The 23,482-nt window shown below is 50.6% G+C and overlaps 2 protein-coding genes across 6 annotated transcripts in view; one reads left to right on the plus strand and one right to left on the minus strand.

The window, feature by feature from the left end:
• FAM120B (family with sequence similarity 120B) overlaps positions 1-11,790 on the minus strand; it is a 75,898-nt gene extending 64,108 nt beyond the window's left edge. For 2 of the 4 annotated variants that reach the window (XM_035321878.1, XM_035321875.1), the window contains exons 1-3: positions 5,466-5,500; positions 4,167-4,441; positions 1,556-2,601 (exon numbers count right to left, since the gene is read on the minus strand). In XM_035321878.1, coding sequence (XP_035177769.1) covers positions 1,556-2,575 — 1,020 coding nt within the window. In that variant the 5' untranslated portion in view covers positions 2,576-2,601; positions 4,167-4,441; positions 5,466-5,500. Of the gene's footprint in view, positions 1-1,555; positions 2,602-4,166; positions 4,442-5,465; positions 5,501-11,662 lie in introns of those variants that run through there. The other 2 variants (XM_035321877.1, XM_035321876.1) reach the window with 2 other exon arrangements.
• On the plus strand, positions 7,723-20,397 carry DLL1 (delta like canonical Notch ligand 1). Of its 2 annotated transcripts, XM_035321874.1 has the most exons (12): positions 7,723-7,826; positions 12,464-12,764; positions 12,919-13,230; positions 13,361-13,421; positions 13,563-13,820; positions 16,209-16,269; positions 16,766-16,896; positions 17,047-17,216; positions 17,356-17,572; positions 18,287-19,079; positions 19,190-19,307; positions 19,691-20,397. In XM_035321874.1, the coding sequence occupies exons 2-12, from the start codon at positions 12,705-12,707 to the stop codon at positions 19,694-19,696; spliced, it is 2,187 nt and encodes a 728-aa protein (XP_035177765.1). In that variant the 5' UTR covers positions 7,723-7,826; positions 12,464-12,704; the 3' UTR covers positions 19,697-20,397. The 2 variants fall into 2 exon arrangements, with proteins under 2 accessions (XP_035177765.1, XP_035177764.1); XM_035321873.1 differs by lacking the exon at positions 7,723-7,826 and having other exon boundaries at positions 12,260-12,764.
• The last annotated feature ends 3,085 nt before the right edge of the window (positions 20,398-23,482 follow it).

The following is a 23,482-nucleotide window of genomic DNA, read 5'->3' on the forward strand; positions in this document are numbered from 1 at the left end:
CACAACATATATGAATATTTAAACAACTGTAACAGAAAAGCAGAAGACGAGTTAACATGTCTTCAACTTTGACTGTAATTTCCTTGGCTCAGGTACGAGCTTAATGTGGGATTTATGCAGCAAGAGTGAGGCATTCTTCAATGGAGCTTCAAAACATTATTATTTCCGTACAGCAGTAGCTCAGCATGATGCTAGAGAACTGCAACACCATAAATGAAAGATTAAACCAAGAAATAATGACCACTTGTCATAAAGACCACATGGTACATTCTCTTAAGGAGTAAGGATATTAATACTATTGTCCTGGCTGTAATCCAACCTAGATAATGACATTCTGCCTAATTTTTCCTTGCACTTCAAGCATAAACAGTATTTTTCAACACTTCATTAGGATGTAGTGTTGTTGTTTTTCTAATGATGTCCTCTATTTAACTCTACAGTCAAAAATTACATGTATTGTATCTACATGTGGCTAGCATCAAACTCAAAGACTCTGCAGTTTAGCTGAAATGAGCATTGCATAGGTTTTAATTTGGCTTTTAAATGTTTCAGAGTCTTTTTGAAAAGGCAAATGTAAATTATATAATTAGAGTAATATAATGAGGAAACAAAAATAGTCTTAAAGCAAAGATGCAAGATAAGTAAGAGACAGACAAAATAGGGAGTAGTAGGTGACTACTAGTAGATGAATACAGGGTACAAATGCCACTACCTCCTGTTGTCTTTTTTTTTTTTTTTTCAATTAAACCTCAATATATTCTCTGAATTGTCACAAATTTGCAGAGTTGTGCTCTAGGCTTACTGCTGTTGTATGAACTCTGATGCAAGGCAGCTCAGTTGGTATAAAGATTAGTCCATGTCTTGGCAGTGAAGTTTTCTATTAGCCAGGCAGGCTACCTAGGCTAACACATCCAATCTGCTAGAGCGAGCCAATCTGACTGTACGGCTTCTCACCCCATCGCCAGTGCATCTCTGCCCCCGTGGGAAGCCATATGTGAAACCTCTTAGTGCAGCCCTGCCCTTTAAGGGATTAACAGGCCACTGCACTGTTCATTCAAGGACAGTGTATCTGAATGGTAAGTCCTAAAAGCTTGAAATACAGATTTATTGGAAGCTTTCCTGTCTCCTCCACAACAGCAATTTTAACTCCTGTGTTCTTAGCACAGCTCCCCTTTGGTACCTTGACTGCCTGTGCCAGGCACAGCCCAGCAAACCACTAACCAGCTGCATCTTACTTGTGGGCTCTCAAAGCAAAAGCAAGTTATTCCATTGTGCAATACAAGGAAAACACATCTCTGTGCCCAGCTACCAGCCCAGACACGTGCTGCTCCCTGTTATTTGACTTCTCTCAAAAAGAGAGGAACCGCTGTTAATTGCAATGGACTGTATCTGCCCTTAGCATGATGCATATAATAGTCATAATTATAGCTGCTCTTAAGAAACAGAAGATTTTATTAAAGCAAAGTTAAATAAGTAGGTTCAGTGTACTCATTACCAACTTTCACTAAGTAGTCATGACAATAAAGAGACCACTGAGCTTTAGAAGACAAGGTACCTGAAATATTTCCTTATCTTGGCACATGGCTGTTTCTTCTACACCTGAGAATGTTTTGAGATGTCCCGCAGTGGGAGGAATCCATGGAGACTGCTGCCCAGGCAAAAGATAGGACTCCATTCCTCTGAGAAGTAATGTTTTGTCTGATCCCAAAGGCAGCATCTCTTCCAAGTGTTTCAGGCTGCTGTACGAGCACGGAACTCTTGAGATGTAGTTTGCCACAGCCAGAAGTACGTTTGTTCTTCTGTTGTAGCTCTTATTCCTGGGCGGACAGGTGGCTAAACATTTACGCCAAAAGCCTTCCAACAAGTTTTCTGGAACAACATCATTGCCAAGCAAGCAAGCAAAGAGAGGGAGGTGTGTCATACTAAGACCCAACGCACGGCAAAGAGCTTCTCTGCAGTACATAACAGTGACCAGTTTGTCCACGCAGAGCTTCTCAATGGAAAAATAGGGAGATGTATTATAGATGAGGTAGTCACTGTCTTGCCCAAGAATTCCTATGCAATTATGTTGCAAACCATACGCAGCCACCTCAAAGTCTGCCTCCTGCAATGTGCACACAGTTTTTTGACCAAGTGACTTGAGGGCATACCGTGTAAAAGTAGGCAACGCTGAGGGAAGAACGAACATTCCTCTCCCCGGTTGTTTCCTGTGAGTCTTGACAAACTGAAACAGTGCAGCTATTTCCTTGTAATTCTGCCACCTCCGTTTGATCCACTCATCTCTCTTCTTCTCTTCTACCACTCCATCGAAGTAAAACACCAGCGTGATACCGGCTGCTGTAAAAGCTTTAATAAAATCCTCTAAATTGGCAAGGTACTCCCGCCACTGGCCACCGCACACCCAGGATTCCGGCGTGTACCAGTGCCTAACACAACTCATGGCATCTACTACGATAACAGGTGGGATACCTGGATGATCGATGCGATGCTTTTCCGCCACCTCTTTCAGATCTACTGTTCTGCAGGCATCAGGGCAAACTCTTGTCACAAATCCCTGCAAGCCTTTAATGCCCATGGTTGATCTCTGAAACTCACAGCAGCCTGAAAGAACAAAAATAAAACCAGAATTCCAAAATGCAGTACTAAGAAATGTAATAAAATTCTAGTTTGTTAAACGGACAAACAAAAAAGAACATTTAGAAACTGAACAGGTATTTCTCTGCTTTTGCTAATAGTTATTTTTTATTTATTAATCCTGGCCTTTAAACTATCTGACCCAGTTTTCACCCCATCAACAAACTGGACATAAAGCCCATTTGCTTTGCCTTCCATCTCTGTTTTTTGTATCAGTGAAAACTGTAATAATCAAAGTGTTTTCATCTGCATGACTTTAAGCATTTCAGATGAAATGTTAAAACGTATACGCTGCTAGAAAAACAAATACATATGTAATTTAAAGCTTTGTATCATCTCAGCCGACAATGCACAACACAGGAATTAACGGCTTGCTTTTCACACTAAAAGTATATGACGTCTTGTATTTAGATGAAAAAAATACTGAACAACTTTGGAAACTGGTCCCGTACCCTGACTGTTCAAATTGCTCAGCTACTGTCACAGTTTACAGGCAGCACTCCATCAGTGTGGTGCCAGTTGCATGCAGTACCAACTTCTCCAACATTATTGGCACCGTCAGTTTGCTTTGAATCAGAAACTGTATCCATTTTACCATGCTGGCATCTGAAGACATAGATAAGTTTCAAGACATGTTTAAAGAATTACAGGCTATCATTAATAGTGAAGTTATTTTATTAAATGGGATTTCTAACATGTACAGCAATTTTGAGCAAATCTATTTTAAAAGACACACGTGCAAACCTTAACTAGAAAATAAGTAATTAAAAATTGAACATCTTATATTTTGTTTATGAATCACCAAAAGATTGAAGCATAGTCTCCAAATTCTGTGGCAGAACTTTATTTGGCATCCTGAACGAACCAATATATGAGTTCCATAAAAAGAGCATTGTGGGATAAAATTAAAACCACAGATGACCTCTGTTTTTATTTCTAGAAATCTCAATGCAAATTAGTTTGGCAAAGTTTTGACATTAGATGTGCTCTTTCCTGTACGACAACACCAATTTCCTTTATCACCCCACCATTCCAAAGGACCTTCCAATGAAAACTGGAAGTGACAATGCTTTCTCAACACGCTTTGTTTTGCTATTTATTGGCAGAAAATCTGTTTTGCTTTTATTTTGATTTTATTTGAAAGTAAAATCCTCAGTAAAATTCTCAGTTACACAGTGAAGACACTCAATATGTTTTAATTAATCAGGTACATTTTTTGTTGTTGCTGTTTCTCATGCTGCTGGTTCCTGACATTTCAATTACAGACTGTCTCAGGAGTGTTACATTACAATAAACATGCTTCTGATATATATAAAACAAGTTGAATTCAAAAAAGTACTGTGAATTGACAACTTTTAAAGGTATTTCAGTTCTTCTTCCTTGAAGTTTGAAACATTTAATACCCTTCAGATATGGTTTGTGAATACTATCCTCTTTAATGCACTATGAAATACACAAATTTACATACAACGTAAGACACAGGTACGCAAGGTAGGGCATTGCTTTCTCAGCAGCGCTACTTCCAGTGATACCTGGGTGCCTTTAACACTCCAGGCATTTGCTTTTCCAGGACAGCTCCACCTCTGATTGCAAATGGTTTGAGCACTGTCAGGTTATCTATCACTTTCCATGGAGATCTAGCAGTGAGTGTGACGATCGTCACCTTTCAGGCTCTAACGTGCGCTCTCAGACTAAATGATAGGAGTTGCAGTGTGTCATTGCAGGTCTTACTGCTGCAGAAACGTGCTGGGCCCAAGCAAGTGTTACTTATAATCCAGTACAGATTCCGGCCTTAGTAGCTGCACACCTACAGCAGGAAGTGTGGTAAAACAACTTACTAGCTGTACCATGTTATATTAAGTTGAAAGAGCCACTTCCCCTAACCTTCAGACTCCTATATCTGAAGCATTCCTCTTGCCTAACAGTTTATACAAGTCTGTGATACTGACATTATCAGAAAAATCTCCATGACCAGTATCAGCTTGGCCTAATCAACAGAAAGTTAACAGCCAAACACATAAGCAAGAACCTTGGGTGCTATTACCATTTTACCATTATCACAAACATTGCTGAAAACGTAATTAATAAAAAGATTGTATATTCTTTCATCCATCCTGTTCTTCTTTCTTTCATCCAGGAGCCTCAATATAATGGGAAACTCTCTCTCTATATATATATTCTGATACCGTTGTGGATTTCGCCAAGATCTACTGCCTTGAGAAGAATGTCAATAATGGCAGAAGGACTAAAGTGCTAGATGTTGGAACATTGTTTCTTAAGAGGTGCAAACTTGCACATTTTTTGCAACAGATTAACAGTTTAAAGCCCGGTTTTTGTTTCTGTGTGTGAAACTGAGATCTGAGGTTTACAGGGGATCTCAGCTGCAAGGCTAAAAAACGTTTATTCTCAGAAAATAAAATCTGCATGAAGAAGAAAACAAGAAAACCCTCCACCACCCAAGTAATCAGTGGCGTCTTCCTTCCTTCCGACGTTTACACAAGCACCAGGATTCAGGGGAGACCCCAGGTGCTGCCGGAGAGCCGAACACCCGTGACTTTATGTCGCCAGCACCCCCCCACCACGACAGGGATTTTATTGTCCCCCCAGCGGGGCGCAGCACTGCTGCCAGCACCCCCAGCCGCCCTCGCGGAGCGCCCTCGGGCCGAGGAGGGACAAGGAGCAAAGCCTCCCAGCTCCCTTCGCCGCCGCGGCCCGGCCTCAAGGGGCCGAGCCCCCCCCGGGGCCATGCTGCGAGCGGAGCCCCGCTCGCACCCCCCCGCCCACCCGCCTCGGCCGTTAAACGGCCGCCTGACGGCACCCCCGGCACTGACCCGAGCCTGCGCTTCCGCTTCCCCGCGGGCGGGGCTGCGCATGCGCGCAGCGGGCGGGCCGGGCCGTGCTGAGGGGCCGAGGGGGAGCCACGGGGAGGCTGCGGAGGGGCCGCGGGCAGCGCAATGGCGGCTGCTGCTGCTGCTGCTGGTGGTGGTGGTGGTGGTGGTGGTGGTGGGGAACGGGGTCGTCCGCGGCATGGTGCCCCCCGGCATCGTGCGGGCACTGTGGGGATGAAGGGCTCGGCGTGGCCCAGAACGAACCCGGGCAGAACGAGGGAGGGGGAGGTGAAAGAGGCACGCAGAGTGAAGCAGTTTAAAAAATAAATAAAAAAGTCAACAAAACACCCACTGAAGCGGTTTGAAAAATAAAAAGCAAAACACTCCCTGAAGCAGTTTAAAAAACGAAACACAAACCAACAACAAAAAGCAACACGGAATCCCAAGCTTCGCATCCAAGGTTTATGTCACCTTTTGGCTGCGCAGCCTACTGACTGCCGTGTTTGGGGGAAAAACAGCGGGGTTTGATCAACAAAGCGGCCCCTGGGACCTCGAGGGCAAAACTGGGGGGGTCGAGGGCAAAACTGGGGGGCCAGATTGTGCCTCCTTGGCTTTGTGGTGAGCGGGGAGCCCTGCGGCAGGCCCACCTCCGCCCTGCAGGCAACAGGTGGGGGCCTGGATAGCTCCACATGTTTTCAGGGGGGAAGGAGGGGGCCGGGGAGCCGATGGAGGGCTGAGATCAGATGTTCCTGCCGGTGAAAAATTAAGCAGAGCGGTGCTCTGGGGAGCACAGATTAATATATTTGGTGACTCCGCGCGCACAAAGCCTCGCCATTGTGGCCGTGTCTGAATGCCTGTGAATAGGACGGAGCATATGTGGCCTGTCACCGCAGGTGCCCACATCTGTTCGTCTCCGGGCAGATGCTCTCAGAAAAGGGGAGAGCATTTCCAAAAGCACGGGCCCGCCCCATCCATACCCATCCTCTGCCTCGTAATCACCTTCTGCGGAGCAGTTTCTGCCCCCTCCCCGCACATACGAAGCCGCAGAGAGATGCGGAAAGAAATGGAAACAACGCAAATTGGAAGTGGCTCGGAAAGCCCTGAAAACATACGATCGGACTGCCGCCACCCCCCAAAGTTTATTAGCAGCAGGTTTTGCGCTGCAGCCAGCACACAATGCACAAGATGTGCGCACCGTGCGAGGGGGGTTGCGGGCCACAGGGGAACAGAAAACCCCTTCATGCATGAAACGCCGCACAGGACAGCGGCACGCTGTGCTGACTGTCACAGGGAAGGAGCGGGCTGCTCCTTGGAGTCGCAGTTTGCAGTTACTCTTTGGAGTTCTGGCTTAAGATGATGGTAAATAAAACCAGGGGGAAAAGGAAGAGGGGGGTTCCCCATGAGAAATGGTGAACGCAGTGAATATTGCTACTGAGGTTGGTAGCAGAGGGGAATATTTCCAGCCATCCCGCGAAATCTCATCGTCAGAATGCAACACATTTTTCTGAGAAGTGCTATAACACTTTTTTTTTTTTTTTTTTTTCCCTCCCATGTGCATGATTTGAGCCAGCTCACGGCCTGTCCCCCCTGCTCTGGGATGCAAGCCAGGCCATGGCTTCACAGGGGCCTGCACTGGCCTTGCCTGACGGGGCAGGTGGTGTGCTTGGGATCGCAGGGTGTTTTGGGTTGGTTGGTGGTCAGAACAGCAATTTTGTTTTTTGGGTGGTTAAGGTCGCAAACCTGGGGTTAAAAGGGGCAGGCCAGGCCGCTTTTGTAGCTGTAGGGCTGAGCTGCACCCAAGCAGGGCACGGAAGGTGCAGTGACTTAAGTACCACACCTCTTCTGCTGCTGAGGTAAAGAAACAGGGTGGAAGGTTCACCCGTTTCAACAGATTGGAGGTCAAGGGAGTGAGCAGGCCTTCATCCAGCCTAGGGACACCCAGGGGAAGGCGCCTTCCTGGTTGGGGTGAGCCCAAGGGCCCGGGGGATGGCAGGGAGCAAGGAGTGGGGGAGCCTCCCCCAGGGCCAGCCCGCAGCAGGGACGGGCAGCCCACCGCAACCCTTCTCGTTTCGGGAGTGTGCTCGCACACACACGAGTGGCCAATTTTATCCCTCGCAGTTTCCCACAAGCAAAATCACGTCGGAAACGAGCCAGGGAGAAAACCCAAACAAACAAGTAGTGCAGGGGAGCGGGGGCGGCGGCGGGGGGGGGGGGGGGGGGGAGGCTCGCTTTCTCCTCGTGTGCCATCAGAAAAACACATATAGGGGCCACTTCGGGATTTGCCCGGGGAAGGGTTGGAGAGCAGCTGGCTGCGGTAATCTCATCGGGAGACAAAGGAATGCCCCGCCGGTCCTAGGATCACAGGTAAACACACAGCCATTGTCATGAAAATGAGGGGCTAGGATAGGGCTGGAGCAGATGATTTGCGATTTGAAAAAGGGGGCTGGGGGGGGGGTGGGCGGGGGGGGGGGGGGGAGAGGGAGGGAAGGCCCGGAGCTGCTTATCTATCATCTGGCCTCTCTGTGTGCCAGCTGAGCCACGCGACTGCCCTTTCTTATTCTAATCAGCACATGCCTTTGCAACTTTCGGCTAACCTACATGCGCAACTTGGTAATCCCCCTCCCCGCACACGGCAAGCGCGGCCCGGCGCCCCCGGGGGACCGCGGGCGGGGGTCGGGGCCCGGGGGCGGGGGGCTCAGCGCCCCAGGGCGAGGGGGGGCGAGAGGGGGGCATGGGCATCACGGCGGGCACCGCGCCCAGCCCCGGTTCCCCTGCCGGCCCCGGGGACACCTGACGGGGGGCTGCGGCGGAGGGGCTCCCGCATGCCTCCGGAGGGGCTAGGGGGCTAATTAAAATATTATGCACACTCGGCTACACATAGCTCCACACGTACGGCGGCGCACCGTTCGCCATATGCCCGCAGCCCCCCGGCCCGGGCGAGGGAGGCTCTGCACGGCGGTGAATTCAGCGCCTCGCCCTCATTAGCAGCCCCCCGGTGGGGGCCCCCCCCCCCCCCGGGGGGGGGGGGGGGGGGGCGGACGGGGGGTGGGGGTGGGGCTGGGGGCGGGTTGGCGGGCGCGGGGGCCCCCCCCCCCCCCCCTTTTGGAAGTGACTTTTCCCATAATCTGGCTTGTTTGGAAATAGCGGCCGATGGGATGCTCTCGGCTTGCAAACCCTCGCCGCGGAGCGGGGGCATCGAGCGGGGGCCGGCGGCGGGACCCCCGGGGTGGGAGCCGCTCCCCGAGGGCAGAGCCGGGCTGAGCCGGGCCAGAGCCGAGCCGGGCCGGGCCGGGCCGAGCCGGCGGTGGCGGGCAGCATCGGGGGGGAGCGCGGTGCGGAGACACGCGGTTGGGAGCGAAAAAGCGCCATTTGGTTAGGAGCAGATGGCTGGCTAGGGGGCTGATCGCGTCTAAAGGCGTGTCATCCCCCTTCAGCGAGAATCCCTAAGGGCTCCCCTTGTCTTCAAAATCAATGAAAATTAAAGTGCAGAGAATGGATGAATAGTTAGACCTCGAGTCCCTCCTTTGTTCGCCTCAGCTACTGGTGGGCAGGAGTTAAACTACAACAGCCTCCTATAGAAACACTTAAGTTAAACAGTCTCCCCGTTAGCCCAGCATCTGAAAGAGAGAGGGAGAGGGGGGAAAAAAGCAGAAAAAGGAGCTTTCTGCTTGATTTCCCCAATACAGAATCGCGTGGCATAAATTAAGCCGGAGAAGAATGAGCGCCGTGGGCAGGATCCTGCCGGCTCTCACGGCGCCTTTCAGTCACGCTCAGCAGCGGTAATCGAGAAATCTGTGCCACGTCAATTTAACAAATACCCGGTACCGAAGGGGGGTTGTTAAGGATTTGGGGGCAAGTTTTTTTTTTTTTTTTTTTTTCCGGGGCTTTTTTTTTTCGCTAGGTTAAAGCCCTCGCGCGTGTAACTTTTTATTTCCACTTTTTTAAGCAAGGGGATGCTACTGGACCAACTTTCTACCTCTCGTAGATTAAAAGATCCCTGGTGGTACAACACATCTCACCGACGGGTCACCTCCAAATTTCAAGAGATATTCCTCTCCCTCCCCCCCCCCCCCCCCCCCACTAGCGGAGCGGGGCGATGCGAAGCGATTTTATTTTTTTATTTTTTTGTGTGAATTTCCTCCCACACTCTCCTTTTCCTGGGGATAACCCTGCAGCCAAGTTCGCGAAGCAGCGGCGAAGCCACTCGGAAAGATGTTGACGCTAGGTGGCAAAAGTAATTTACGGTTCGTACTGCCGGGTGCGCGGCGCCCAGGCGCCCGCCTGCTGCCCGCTGCCCCCTGCCCCCTGCCCGCTTCGGGGGCCGCTTTCCCGGTTTCAACCCCGGTCCCCGGGCGAGAGCATCCTCGCCTCTGCCTGCCCAGAGCCTCGGCACGGCGCTGCCCGGCCGCGGGTGCGGGGGAAAAGCAAACATTCCTGCACATTTCAGCTTTCTCTAGAGGGTATGGGGCGGGGAGGGGGGGAAGACCCTTCTTCTCGGTACCTGTGTATAGACGGCTCCTTGGGCCCCGACTGGGTTTAAGGGAGGTAGAGGGGCTGGCTGCTTGATAAAGTACCTGCCTAGGTTTGGGGTGGGTGCCGCAAACGCCCCGCAGATGAACGTGGGCAGCCGCAGTGCTGGAGCAGTCAAGAAGAGCTGGGCTGAATGAACTCATTAGTGATTTTCTTTTAATTGGTATTACCCAGTGCTTTTACTTTAAGAAGTCTTTAAGATTTTTTTTTTTCCTAGCGCATTGTAAGATAATTTGTGATCAAGACATCTGCTTCAATGAAAGTCACATTTTGCCATGCAAATGCACGTTTCAACCCAATAAAGTCGCCATAATAAGGCTTTTAGCACGGCATACCTACAGTGAGGTTATTGTAGCCAAATCCTCTCCTTTCGCACACAAGCTTAATCTGTGCTGAAATGATCTGTTACAATTAAAATGACATTTACAGAGACAGTTACACCTTGCATCCTAATGAATCCGCCTGCGCCTACCGAAGGTGTTTAACAGAGGGCCCCAACAAAGTGGAAAACCCCGCTTCGAGTGACATGCCAGAGTCGCCCTCAAACTTTTATCCCCCGCTCCCATCCGTCATTAAGAAGCTGCTCAAAGGGTAATCATCTCTGCTCCTCTTTCACCGCCCCAGTAAACTCCTTTTCGATGTTTTTAAGGTCAAAACAAAAGTTCTAGTGTCTGATGGATATGTAAAAAAATAATAAGGTGACGGTTGGTGTGTAAAGTCTTTTAGTTTTTTTTTTTTTTTTTTTTTTTTTACGGAGGGGGGAAGTGCTGGAAGGGATTTCTTTAAAAAATGTGCGGACATTGTTGTAGAGGCAGTAGCGTGCGCCGAGGGGAGCTCTTTCTCTCCCTCGCATTGTGCAGGGAGCAGGTGCTGTCTACATTACCATACAGCTGAGAGCACAAAGAGCTAACTGATTCAGCCCTCACACAATAACAAACGGCCTTAATGACAGCCACGCGAACGACACACACCAAACTCACTTTTTACTAAGCTGAAGCAGGAAAAAAAAAAAAAAAGAGAGAGAGAGAGAGGAGAGAGAGAGAGGGAGAGAGGTTGCTGGCGATGATGATAATAATCATACAGGGGTGTAGGACCCGGCAGGAGCGGGGAGCTCTTTCCGCCAGCGGTGGTCGTGGGGACGGGACCCGCAGCGCCCCGCTCCCGGGACCCCCCCGGGGACGGCGGGCAGCGGGCACCGCCGGCTTCCCCGAGCCCGCCGGCTCCCCGGACCCCTGAAGCCCCCCGGACCCCTGAAGCCCCCCGTGCCCGTGCCGGGCGGGACGGGTGCTGCGAGCGGAGCCCGGGGCAGGGCGAGCCGGGGCTGGGTTCGCTCGCATCCCCCCCTCCCGCTCCCAATTATCCCGCTTATACCGGGGGCAATGCGGTGTGAGTTTAAAGGGATCGGATTTCCCTCGCTGCCGCCCGCCTCCCCCGTTCCCTTTAAAGCCCCTCGGAAGGGGGCACGGTCGCCGGGCGACTTTCGGGGGGCACGGCGGCGCTGCCCGCGGCCCCGGGGGCTCGTTCTCCCGGTGCGGAGGGGGTGCTGCCCTCTGCCCGGAGCAGGAGGGGGATTCTCGTGGTTACCAAATTTGCAGGAATGTAAATGAGCACGTTTTGTGAGCGCGGAGGGGAGAGGGGGAGGAGGGTTGCACATTTTACAGCTCACTGACCATTTGGCGATCCATTGAGAGGAGGGTTTGGAAAAGTGGCTCCTTTGTGACAGCTCTAGCCAGATTGGGGGGCTGCTCATTTGCATCTCATTAGGCATGCAGGCGGCCGGCGGGATATAAGGGAGGCAGGCGCCCAAGGAGAGGCAGATCCTTAGCGCTTCACCCTCGGAGAGAGCCGCCGAGCCGCGGCGCAGAGCAGGCACCCCCTGCCCCCCCGCAGGAGCACCCGCGGACGCTGCTGCTGCTGCTGCCGCCGCCGTCGAGACACGAGCTTGTTGTAGTTGGCCGGGATTCCTCTAAAAAACAAAAGGAAGCCCACGACGACGAACGAGAGCTTCGCTTCTTTCGCAAAAAAAAAAAAAAAAAAAGAAAGAAAGAATAATAATAATAAAAAAAGGGGGGGGATCAAGGCTCCGACGTGACCCGCAAGCCGCCGCTCGCCGCCTCCCAGCCCCGACGTGCGCAGGGCGAGCGCAGCCGCGCAGAGCCGCTCCCGCACCGCGCCGCACCGGGAACTACCGCGCTGCCGCCTCGTCCGCCGCCGCCTCGGCAGGGATTTCCAGAGCCCCGACTTTTTTTTTTTTTTTTTTTTTTGTCTTTTTCAAATCTTCCTCGGCAAGACTTTTCTCTGCCTCTGTTGGGAATTAAGTTGCTTTTTTTTTTTTTTTTGATTTTTGATATTTTTATTTTTTCCTGGCGAAAAGGAGGAGCACCGTGGATTCGGAAAGAAAGAGTTTAGCAGATCAATCGTAAACTTTTTTTTTTCCTTCTTTTTTTTTTTCTATTTTTGCCATCCTAAAGAGCTGTCAGTCGGCGACAGGCTACACCCAGAGGTGTCAGCAGAGGGGGAAAAAAAAGTCAAAGACGCTCCTGAAAGAAGGAGACCGTGACAGTAACTCTTCCAGCTCCGCTGGGGCGAGCGGCTTTGGCCGCTTCGTGATTATTATTTTTAATTTCCCCCGAGAGACACTTTCCCCCTTTCCCCCCCCGGCAGACAAGACAAGGGGGAGGAACGCGAGGGCACCAGAGCTGCCCCTCCAACATGGGAGGTCGGTTCCTGCTGGCGCTCGCCCTCCTCTCGGTGCTGCCGTGCCGCCGCCAGGTACGTGAGGGGGGACGAGGGGACGGGGGACGGGGACCCGGACGCCCCCTCGGGGGTCCCCGCGGCGGCCGGGGGGGAGGCAGCGGGCAGGGGGCAGCCGTCGGGGCACGGGGCCGCTCCGGGGATTGACGGCCCCTGTCCCCGTCCCCGTCAGGTGTCCGGCTCCGGGGTGTTCGAGCTGAAGCTGCAGGAGTTCGTCAACAAGAAGGGGCTCCTCAGCAACCGCAACTGCTGCCGGGGGGGCGGCCCCGGCGGCGCCGGGCTGCAGCAATGCGACTGCAAGACCTTCTTCCGCGTCTGCCTCAAGCACTACCAGGCCAGCGTGTCCCCCGAGCCGCCCTGCACCTACGGCAGCGCCATCACCCCCGTGCTCGGCGCCAACTCCTTCAGCGTCCCCGACGGGGCGGGCGGCGCCGACCCCGCCTTCAGCAACCCCATCCGCTTCCCCTTCGGCTTCACCTGGCCCGTAAGTGAGGGGGGGCGAGGGGGGGTGTCAGGGAGGGCGACCGTCGGGGTGGGGGCCGGCGGTGCTGCCCCCCGGCCCCGGCCGCGCTCACGCCGTCGCGGCGGGTTGTCTCTGCCCCTTGTCTCCGCAGGGCACCTTCTCGCTCATCATCGAGGCTCTCCACACGGACTCGCCCGACGACCTCACCACAGGTACCCGCCCCCCCACGGACCCCTCCCCAGAGCCACCTCCCCTCACCCCGTCTTCGCGGTCCCCATCCCGCCAGACACCCCCTTGTGTGCATCCCCCTGCCCTCTCCGGGCGCCCTGATCACACTTCCCCTCTCCATGCAGAAAACCCCGAACGCCTCATCAGCCGCCTGGCCACCCAGAGGCACTTGGCGGTGGGCGAGGAGTGGTCCCAGGACCTGCACAGCAGCGGCCGCACTGACCTGAAGTACTCGTATCGCTTTGTCTGCGACGAGCACTACTATGGAGAAGGCTGCTCCGTCTTCTGCCGGCCCCGGGACGATGCCTTCGGTCACTTCACTTGCGGAGAGCGTGGCGAGAAAGTCTGCAACCCAGGCTGGAAGGGCCAGTACTGCACTGAGCGTGAGTGTCCACCTTCGTGTCCCCCTGGGCGCCGGGTGCGGCCGTGTCCCCTGAGCTCTCTTGGAGGTGTTTCCCTGACATCAGGCCCCACGGGAGAGGGGGAACCGAGCTGGAGCGCGTGGAGGGTGCTGTGTGCAGGCTTTCCTGGTGTGGGGGACAGGGGGTCCTCAGCCTTACCACAGAAAGTTAACTCAGGCAGCTCCACCTCGAGCTAGTAAAATGTCAGTGCCGACATCACACTCTTGCTCATTCATTGCAGTTGTCAAATCTGGTGGCAGAATGCTCAGCAGTTGCTTGAGGATGCATTAAAATGCTTCAGGGCTCCTTTTTACACCTAGCCACCCCTTCAACCTTGGTACTTTGATATTGTAATTATGGGGTATGTGGCTCCAGGGAAGGAAGTTAGGCCTCGGCAACATCCGTGTGGCAGGCCTAATGGTAGGCTTGTTGCAGTCCGATGTCTTGTCACCTTGTATCGAAAAAAGTAGTGGGAGAGCCAAGATATGTCCTGTGGCCTGTAGGATTTCTCATCTGGGGTACTCACATGCTGCCACTGACAGACACTTTTGCACCTGGAGCCACAGGTCAGCTTCTTCCCCATCGCTCTCCTGTGGCATTGCCGTGTTCATTGCTACTGACAGAACAGGACACGGGGCATGAGTTTTAAAGTGAGCCTGAAATTGTTCAGGAATGTGGTGTACTGATACAGCAGGAAAAGCTGGGCCAGTAAGTAGATCACAGAGAGCACAGGTAGCCAGAGATGTCAGGTATCCCCAGTTTTTGTGAGGTTACCCCCCTTTGTAGACACCTAGCAGCATACAGGCAAACATACACGCGGAGCTCCTGCTGCGGTGTGTGATGGCATTCTCTGTTTGTGTGTACACATGTCTGAAGTACACTGGCAGATGATGCACTGAGTGCTCCCCTCCACTCATCAGAGGGCCAGGTGGGCTGAGGGGAAGCAGCTACAGTCTGTAAAGCAGCCTTTCTCTTTTCTATATTTTTTTTAAAGCCCACCTACACTGTGGTCTCAGCTGAGCTGCTATCAAATAATCTCAGATTGATTATTCACACTGTCAGTGCTGAGATGCTTTTAGGAGTTCATGGTACGATGTTGCACAATAAACAGCAGGCAAAGGGGCTTGCATTTCCTTTGATAGTGTTTTAAATAGGATCTACAACCTTTCCCATGATCAAAAGTGCCTATCCCGGCTATGTCAAGGGGTGGGGAAAAAGGAAGCATTTTGATAACGAGCTCTTTCGGGGATGTCAGCACTTTTAGATGCCTGTGCACTGCCGCTCTTCCCCCAGCAAAGCAGAACGCTGTCCATCTTTCTTGACTCCTTGTGCGTGCTGCTCTGCTTTCCGTCTCAGAAAACACAGCGCACAGCAGCAGCAAAAACCCGCTAGGCGCTGGAGCTGTGTTTATGTGTGCATGCAAAAAGAATGTTTTCCTGTTAGCAAGCCGAGTTCCCAGTGGCAGATTGCTTCCCGTCTACTTGCCCTCGGCTCCATTCTTTCCAACTTTGAGGCGATCCGATTATCAGCACTGATTCTTTCTCCCCTCCACCCCCCTTCCCCTCGCATGCCATTGTCTCCGGCTGGCTTTGTTGAATTAAAACTTTGCAGTGCCTGCTTAATGAGTTCCATAACCAGGCAAAGTAATGAGCAGAAGTCCCTTTTTCCCTCCCCTCATCCTCCCTCCCGCTGGCCCGCTTACCTCTTTACCATGCCCGGACCCACCCGCCCCTGCTCCGAGCGGGGCGGGGAGGGGGGGGAGGAGGGAGGAAGAACTTTAGACTTATTTATTTGAATAAGAAAAAAAGTTTTTGCAGCGAAATCACGCGCGTGCCATAGATTAGCTGTGGGCAGGGATAGGCTGCCCGGCCGCCGGCACCGGCCCCATTGGCTCCGGGGCCGGGGGTATTGTTGCAGTGGGGCAGCTGCTGGGAGAGAATAGACAATAGAGCAGCTGTCTTGCACTGGCACCCTGCACACCAGCTGTCCACTCTTATCTGCACACACACTTTCGGGGGATATTAAGAGGTGGAGCTGTGTGCATAGAATTGGAAAAAAGGACTTCTGACCCTCGCTGGGAAGGGAAGGGGGGCGAGGGGCTGTGGGGAAGGCAGCAATTGTGAGCCCTCTTTTGTCTGTGTGCAACTGTATTAAGAAGAATGCTCATCCCTGGCGATAAGTAAAGTGCCCAGCTACCAGGCGAGATCAATACTCCTGCAGGCTCCAGAGATTAACTCAGCTGCTATTAACTGCCTGGACCTAGCAAAAGGGGCTGGCTCCCCACCCACAAGGTGCTCTCAGGAGGGGACTTTGAAAAGGGAGGCGTTCGGCCCTGGAGCTTATGCCTCTCCCTCCTTGGTCTGTTTACAGCGATTTGTTTGCCTGGATGTGACGAGCAGCATGGCTTTTGCGACAAACCTGGGGAATGCAAGTAAGTTTTCCACTACCCTCCCCTTCTTTGTCTTTAACTTCAATGCTCTGGTGCTAAAAAGCCATCGGTCCTTCGAGGGTCAGTTTAAATGCCTTTCTTCATATTAGATGGTAATTTGAGAAATCCAGGTGATGCCAGATCAAAGTATTAATCTACAAGTCAAACATCAGTGCCATTAATACTACCCTTACGAGTTTTCAGTGCTGTGTGTAAGGTTTAGCTGTTTGTTATTAGAGTAAACAAATTAACTACCTGCAACTGTGGATCTGTCTAAGGAAGTGGAAGAAATAGCTGGGACTGATGAAAGCTGATGCTACGGTTGGACTCGGTGACTTTCTCAGATGAAGGATCACTGAAGGCTTTTAGGAAACCTGATCCCTGGCATCAGTGTGTTTGCAGAGTTTGCGATAGGGTTTCCAAATGTGAGAAGTCTAAATCTGACGAGACTTTGTTGTCAACTTTTTTTTTTTTCTTTTTTTTTTTTTTTCTTTTTCAGATGCAGAGTGGGTTGGCAGGGGCGATATTGTGATGAGTGCATCCGATACCCAGGCTGCCTGCATGGTACCTGTCAGCAACCGTGGCAGTGCAACTGCCAGGAAGGCTGGGGTGGCCTTTTCTGCAACCAGGGTAAGTTCTCAGTCCTTGCCTGAGGATCTGTCTTAAAATGCAGAAAGCAGGCTGCTATTTCCAGCTCATCTGTGCTAGCCTAACTTTGCAAAGCAGCAAGTATCTTGACAGATTTCTCTCTTTATTTATTTATTTTTAAATCTTTTACAGACCTGAACTACTGCACCCACCACAAGCCATGCAAGAATGGTGCCACATGCACAAACACTGGTCAGGGGAGCTACACTTGTTCTTGCCGACCTGGGTACACAGGCTCCAACTGCGAGATTGAAATCAATGAATGTGATGCCAACCCTTGCAAGAACGGTGGAAGCTGCACTGTAAGTCTCAGTCACTTGTGATGTATGAAACCCCAAGGGGCGAGTTAATGTCAGTCCTGCTGATTTTTCAAAGTCCATTTCTGGATTTCAAAGCAACTTCAGGTACATATTTTGAACATTTCTCATGTCTTTTCCCCAGGATCTTGAGAACAGCTATTCTTGTACCTGCCCACCGGGCTTCTATGGTAAAAACTGCGAGCTGAGCGCCATGACCTGTGCTGATGGACCATGCTTCAACGGTGGGCGATGCACTGACAACCCTGACGGGGGATATAGCTGCCGCTGCCCACTGGGTTATTCTGGGTTCAACTGTGAAAAGAAAATTGATTACTGCAGTTCCAGCCCTTGTGCTAATGGTAAGGCCAAATACACTACAGTGACCTTCTGAAAGGAGATCATCCAGTTGCTTTGGCTACTGGTCTGGAGTTCATAATAAAGCCCAGTGACAAACCACGGGCTATGTCATGTCAATGGTTGACTTGGTGACTTAAAAGTAATGGTGTGGCATGGGTCACTGCTACAGATAATGTTTTCTTAAGGGGTCACTGTGGCGGGGTAACTTTGCCTGAAGCTTCATGCCTTAAACTGTGGAGGATTATACTTCTAAATGATTTATAGACACTCTTTGGGACCTATGGATACGAAATGCCATACTAATACTAAGTATTATTATTACTTATAATCTGGCAATAGTAATCTTCCTGCTTTGACTAATGTAGTGAAGATTTTCTTTAATGCAGTCCTCCTTATTCAGTGCCACTTTACCTCTGTAAGGTGAGATTGTGATGTGAACCTGATCTGGACTAGCTTCATTGTCACAGCTAAATGAAATGTCAAAAAGGGAATAGGATGGTGAATAAAAAACAGATCTGATTAAGAAATACCTTACTTTTAAAAAACACATACTTTTATGGTGGCTCAGACTTGGCAAAGATGGGGCTAACCTCTCAAAAGGGAAGTTTTTCTCAGCTGCGGTTTGAGATGGTGACCCTGAGAGCAGCACTCAGGGCACACTGCAGGGAGGGTGTGACTACAGCCCGCTTAGCCTTCATGCCCTTAATGCCTTGCAGGAGCCCAGTGCGTTGATCTGGGGAACTCGTACATATGCCAGTGCCAGGCTGGCTTCACTGGGAGACACTGTGATGACAACGTGGACGACTGCGCCTCCTTCCCCTGCGTCAATGGAGGGACCTGCCAGGACGGAGTCAATGACTATTCCTGCACCTGCCCCCCCGGATACAACGGGAAGAACTGCAGCACCCCAGTGAGCAGATGCGAGCACAACCCCTGCCACAATGGGGCCACCTGCCATGAGAGAAGCAACCGCTACGTGTGTGAGTGTGCTCGGGGCTACGGCGGGCTCAACTGCCAGTTCTTGCTCCCAGAGCCACCTCAGGGACCGGTGATCGTTGACTTCACCGAGAAGTACACGGAGGGTCAGAACGGCCAGTTCCCCTGGATCGCGGTGTGTGCCGGGATTATTCTGGTCCTCATGCTGCTGCTGGGGTGTGCCGCCGTGGTCGTCTGCATCAGGCTTAAGGTGCAGAAGAGACACCACCAGCCAGACGCCTGCAGGAGTGAAACAGAGACCATGAACAACCTGGCAAACTGCCAGCGTGAGAAGGACATTTCCATAAGTGTCATTGGTGCCACTCAGATTAAAAACACAAATAAGAAAGTAGACTTTCACAGTGATAACTCTGATAAAAATGGCTACAAAGTTAGATACCCATCCGTGGATTACAATTTGGTGCATGAACTCAAGAATGAGGACTCTGTTAAAGAGGAGCATGGCAAATGTGAAGCCAAGTGTGAAACGTATGATTCAGAGGCAGAGGAGAAAAGTGCAGTACAGCTAAAAAGGTATCATTCATACTTGAGTGCTGGGGGTGGCTTTACTCTGAAGGGTGCGCGTCTTAGAGGTAGCGTTAAGCAACAGCCATCTGACCTATGTTGTCTGTCTTTGTCTTCAGTAGTGATACTTCTGAAAGAAAACGGCCAGATTCAGTATATTCCACTTCAAAGGACACAAAGTACCAGTCGGTGTACGTCATATCAGAAGAGAAAGATGAGTGCATCATAGCAACTGAGGTTAGTATCCCACCTGGCAGTCAGACAAAACATGGTGCGTGATCCCCATCCAACGCATGTCGGGGCAGCCAAACTCTTCTCCGTGCTGCCACAGTGATTTGAACCTGCTGAAATCTGGCTGCCTTGAGTTTATGGTACTGCAGATGTTGTAAAAACTTGCTCTGGATTAAGATAAGCCCCAGTGGGTGTTAGAGGGACAGTGACTTTTTCAGGCTAGAGTACAGCTATAGTGCGGTTGTGGTCTACTGACTCACCCCTTCATATGTTTCATGTGGAGCCTGTTCTTACTTGGCATGAAGGTGACGTCCTGAACCTCTGCAGCCTTACTGTCCTCTTCTTACCGTTTATTAACCTCTTTTGGTCTCTTTGTTTTCTCCCAACAGGTGTAAAATAGACATGATATGGCAAAGATGTTGTTCAGAACAATTTCAAAGGAGACGTGCCCCAATGAATGCTGCTGAAAGAGGAATGGGAGATAGATTCCTTCACTGACTGCTGCTGAGAAACTAAATTCAGGCTTGAGCTGGTTCTCTACTGAAGTTAGCAAAGTGACTGCAAAATAAAGAAACAAGATGGACACCAGGCAAGGGTCTGTGTTCAAGGATTACTGTTGCACTGCCTTTTATGAATTTTATCATTGCACTATGGTCAGTTGCTTTTCTATATATATTTAAATGAATGGACTTAATTACTACATAAGAAGCATGCACTGCCTGAAGTGTATATTTTGGATTCTTATGAGCCAGTCTTTTCTTGAATTAGAGACACAAACACTGCCTTTATTGTCTTTTTTGATACTAAAATGTGTTTTTACTAGGTGAGGAAAAAGTGTGTTATTTTTTTGAATCTGTAAAAATATTTTCATGATAATTGTAAAGCTTGAGTATTTTGTGATGTCCATTTTTTTATAATTTAAATTTTTTGGTAAATATGTACAAAGGCACTTCGGGTCTATGTGACTATATTTTTTTGTATATAAATGTATTTATGGAATATTGTGCAAATGTTATTTGAGTTTTTTTTACCGTTTTGTTAATGAAGAAATTCATTTTTAAAATATTTTTCCAAAATAAATATTATTAATGATAAACAAAGTGCTATGTTTATTTCATAACTGATGATGAACTGGACTGAACCTTGTGACTGGATACCTGACAGGTTTCTGAGGACTCATGGGGAGATGGGGCAGGACCAATACCTATCGCAGAGTGTGGGGAACAACTTCCTCTGTGTAGACCCTTCTTTCCCCTCCTGACTTTCTGAACTGTTGACCCCATTGTCATGCTCACCCTTATCCCAAAGGCAAACGTCTGTCAAAACCTTGAGTAATGTTTGCTCAGTCCTGTTGGGCTGTGTATATATAAACACATACGGCACCATTTCCCAAGGAAGAGCCATGCAGATGCGCTCCTTTGCAATACAGGCACAGGGCTTGTCCTGACTCCGCTCTTCATTTCTTGCAACCTCATACACTTGCCTGGAGTCCAGGGGAGTTTGGGACACCCAGGGCATGCCCATTGAGGCTCCCGGTACCCATCCATGGGACTTGAGCTCCCTCCGTAACACAAGCCTGGGGCTGGCCCTTCCCTCCCCAGGAAAAGGGGACACTGAGTTGACTGATGGCCACAACTCTCCTGACTGTGATACCTGCCTAAAGTACCAGTTGTGTCTTTAGTTTCAGCTCTGCCCTTGGTGCCTGCTGCCATCACACTGAGGCAGTGTGTGACCCCATCCCCTGGCTTGGCCTCAAATTCCTTAGGCTGTTTAGTTTGCCCTAACTAACTCTCCTTTGGGTTGTACTTGTTAGTTAGCAGAGACCCTTTGGAAACATGCAAAGTGTTCTTCCATCTCAAGAAAAAGAAGGAAAATCTGGGAAATAATTAATTTTTTTTTGACCCATTAAAGCCAATCCCACCCCATTTGTTGTGGGCCACCTCTCACAGCCTCTGGGAGCTGATGAAAATAGTACGCTCCCATTCACTTCAGTGGAGGTGGATGTGGATGCTATCCTAAATGCAAAGGATGGGGTAGCACAAGTAATCAAGCAATAATGGCAACTGGTGATCTGTATCTAAATTATATACGTGCTCACCTTATTTTAATGTACAGGAATGTGAGAACAACTAGAACTGTACTTCTCTGTGGGGTTAGTAGAAAACACACTGACTGCAGGGGCTTGTCCATCTATAGGGCCTACTCACTAAGCCAATCCTTAGACAAGATCTACCAACTCACTGCCCACAAAGTGACCCAACAGGGTATATGTCCTCTTAATTTATCCCAAAGTGTCTTTTTAGGGAAGGTTTTCATACAGACAGTGACATGAGGTACTAAAAGGCAGCCTGTGAGTGACGGTCTGAACAGCATTTTCAAGCTGGATGGTCACATAACATCCTGCCGATAATCAGTCAATAAATCACACAGTGACCCAGGCATGACAGTGTGCATGGCAGCAGGGTGCTCAGAGCAATGTAATCGCCCAGGTTGGACAAACATATGTGCTCGGGCATGTTTTATTGCTGTCTCTGCTGCTGACTTGCTTTCCACCCTTGAGCAAATTGCTTAATTTCTCTGTTTCCTCTTCTTCCTAAGCTTTTTCAGAGCCAACTTGCCTCATGCTCTGCTGCACTGCGCACAGTCAGTGCCAGGGTCTCAGCTGGGACCTCTTAATGCTGCTTCTGTATAAACAGCAGTCACAAGTGGAAGCCATTGATGGTGGAGTGCCTCTGTGATAACATCAGGTCTTCAGTGCTAATGCAAGTACAACTTCAACGTACTGCCAGGTAAAGGTCCGGAGAAGCATGGAGCTCCTTGATCTGGTGAAGAGGCACAGCATCAGCTTTTAAGCAACTTTGCTTGAAGATAAAATGTCTTCAGAAAGCTCAGTTTGTCCCAGTGTGAGAATTGCTAGATGTGCTGAGTTTGGGGAATGAGGGAAAAAGTACTGTGGGCAAAGAGAAGAGCAGGGTCTTGCCCTTCTGAAGCCCCTTCTGAAACGACAGCTTCGCAGATGAGCTGAATGGCTTTTCCAGCTTCTATTCTGAGCAGAGCTGGGGCTCTTACCACATGCAGGATTTATTTCTCACACAGTTACCAAGTCCCCCACACCTGCACACATATACAGCGGCTCCTGGTGATCAGGTTGAGGTGTGCAGCCGGGAGCGATGGATCCTTGCTCCACATCACTAGCACCTGGTTCTTTTTGGGGAAAAAAAGGACAATTTGAGCAGTGCACGGAGGTCACGCAGGTGGCTGTGAGCTCCTGTCTGCCCAGCCCCGTGTGCAGGCAGAAGGCCGGTTGGCTGCCAAAAAGCAGCAGGACCCCCCCCTGTCAGCAGGGTGTCCAAAAGTCCTCCCCGGTCTAAAAAGAGAGAAGAGCTGGCCTGGGGAGGCCATTTAGTCAGAACAGCTGAGAATTCAGGGCCTGATCCAATGCCCATTAAAATTAATGGAAAGGCTCCAACGAGCTGTGGGGGCACGTGGCAGCGTGCCCCCCCGATGCAGCACATCCCCGGGGCAGTGGCACGCACCCACGCAGTGAGAAAGCCTGAGGCAGCTCTAGCCACGTCTGTCCCTCCCTGGGGGCTCGTCCCCTGGGACAGGGGTGTCCCTTCTCACTGGAGAGGGCACCCCCAGACTCTGCCCCTACCTGGAAAGCAAGCAGTGGCATCCCACAAAGTTTTTGGCGTGGGGACTTTTTAAGCTAAGCACGTACAGCTTTCAAAATATAGGAAGCGTCGGGCTCAGGCAGCGTGTCTGAGGTTTAATTGCAAGACCTGGGTTTATAAATTGCTTTAAATTGATATTTGTACTTTGTGCACAAGGGCCTGGGCGTCAGGAAACTTGGGTACTATTCCTGGCTCCACCACAGGCTCGATGAGTGACCTTGGGAGAGGAAGGATGGTCTGGTGGTCAAGGAGCAGCAGAGGGACCCAGGAGGGCCCCCTTCTATTTCCAGTGCTCCTTCCAGACTTCCTGTGCAACCTTGGACCTGGGTCACTTAATCTTTCCAGGGCCTTAGGAAAATGGGGGCCTCCTGGTTGTGCTGGGAGGGAGAAGGTCACTGGTACTTGCAAGAGGATATTGTGGCGGTGGGGAACGTTGAAATACCCTCCAAGGCGAGTGAAGCTATTTCCTATCCCCGCATGTCTGATTGCTTGTCTGCGAGATGGCGA

The sequence above is a fragment of the Oxyura jamaicensis genome, chromosome 3 (assembly GCF_011077185.1).
Source record: "Oxyura jamaicensis isolate SHBP4307 breed ruddy duck chromosome 3, BPBGC_Ojam_1.0, whole genome shotgun sequence".
Classification (NCBI taxonomy): Eukaryota; Metazoa; Chordata; class Aves; order Anseriformes; family Anatidae; genus Oxyura; species Oxyura jamaicensis.

Excerpts from the sequence above, each read along its gene's own strand:
- DLL1 (XM_035321874.1), top strand. The coding sequence starts at position 12,705 with ATGGGAGGTCGGTTCCTGCTGGCGCTCGCCCTCCTCTCGGTGCTGCCG. Across the intron at positions 17,573-18,286 it reads TTCCAGCCCTTGTGCTAATG|GAGCCCAGTGCGTTGATCTG; the intron begins GTAAGGCCAAAT and ends AATGCCTTGCAG. Across the intron at positions 19,080-19,189 it reads AGTGCAGTACAGCTAAAAAG|TAGTGATACTTCTGAAAGAA; the intron begins GTATCATTCATA and ends CTTTGTCTTCAG.